General features: G+C 68.0%; 1 protein-coding gene across 1 annotated transcript in view; it reads left to right on the top strand.

The window, feature by feature from the left end:
• The window catches only part of IRS2 (insulin receptor substrate 2), a 50,783-nt gene that overhangs the window by 20,918 nt on the left and 29,362 nt on the right, over window positions 1-503 (top strand). The window contains exon 7 of the mRNA XM_011933949.1: window positions 4-496. Within this exon, the coding sequence (XP_011789339.1) occupies window positions 4-496 (493 nt within the window). The remainder of the gene's footprint in view (window positions 1-3; window positions 497-503) is intronic.

Raw genomic sequence — 503 nt, 5'->3', positions numbered from 1 at the left:
GCCGGGGCCGAGGACAGCTACGGGCTGGTGGCGCCCGCCACGGCCGCCTACCGCGAGGTGTGGCAGGTGAACCTGAAGCCCAAGGGTCTGGGCCAGAGCAAGAACCTGACAGGCGTGTACCGTCTGTGCCTGTCGGCGCGCACCATCGGCTTCGTGAAGCTCAACTGCGAGCAGCCGTCGGTGACGCTGCAGCTCATGAACATCCGCCGCTGCGGCCACTCGGACAGCTTCTTCTTCATCGAGGTGGGCCGCTCGGCCGTCACGGGTCCCGGCGAGCTGTGGATGCAGGCGGACGACTCGGTGGTGGCGCAGAACATACACGAGACCATCCTGGAGGCCATGAAGGCGCTCAAAGAGCTCTTCGAGTTCCGGCCGCGCAGCAAGAGCCAGTCGTCGGGGTCGTCGGCCACGCACCCTATCAGTGTCCCCGGCGCGCGCCGCCACCACCACCTGGTCAACCTACCCCCCAGCCAGACGGGCTTGGTGCGCCGTTCGCGCACCGA

The sequence above is a fragment of the Colobus angolensis genome, unplaced genomic scaffold (assembly GCF_000951035.1).
Source record: "Colobus angolensis palliatus isolate OR3802 unplaced genomic scaffold, Cang.pa_1.0 Scaffold13, whole genome shotgun sequence".
Lineage (NCBI taxonomy): Eukaryota > Metazoa > Chordata > Mammalia > Primates > Cercopithecidae > Colobus > Colobus angolensis.
This window is presented reverse-complemented; position numbering and strand designations above follow the sequence as displayed.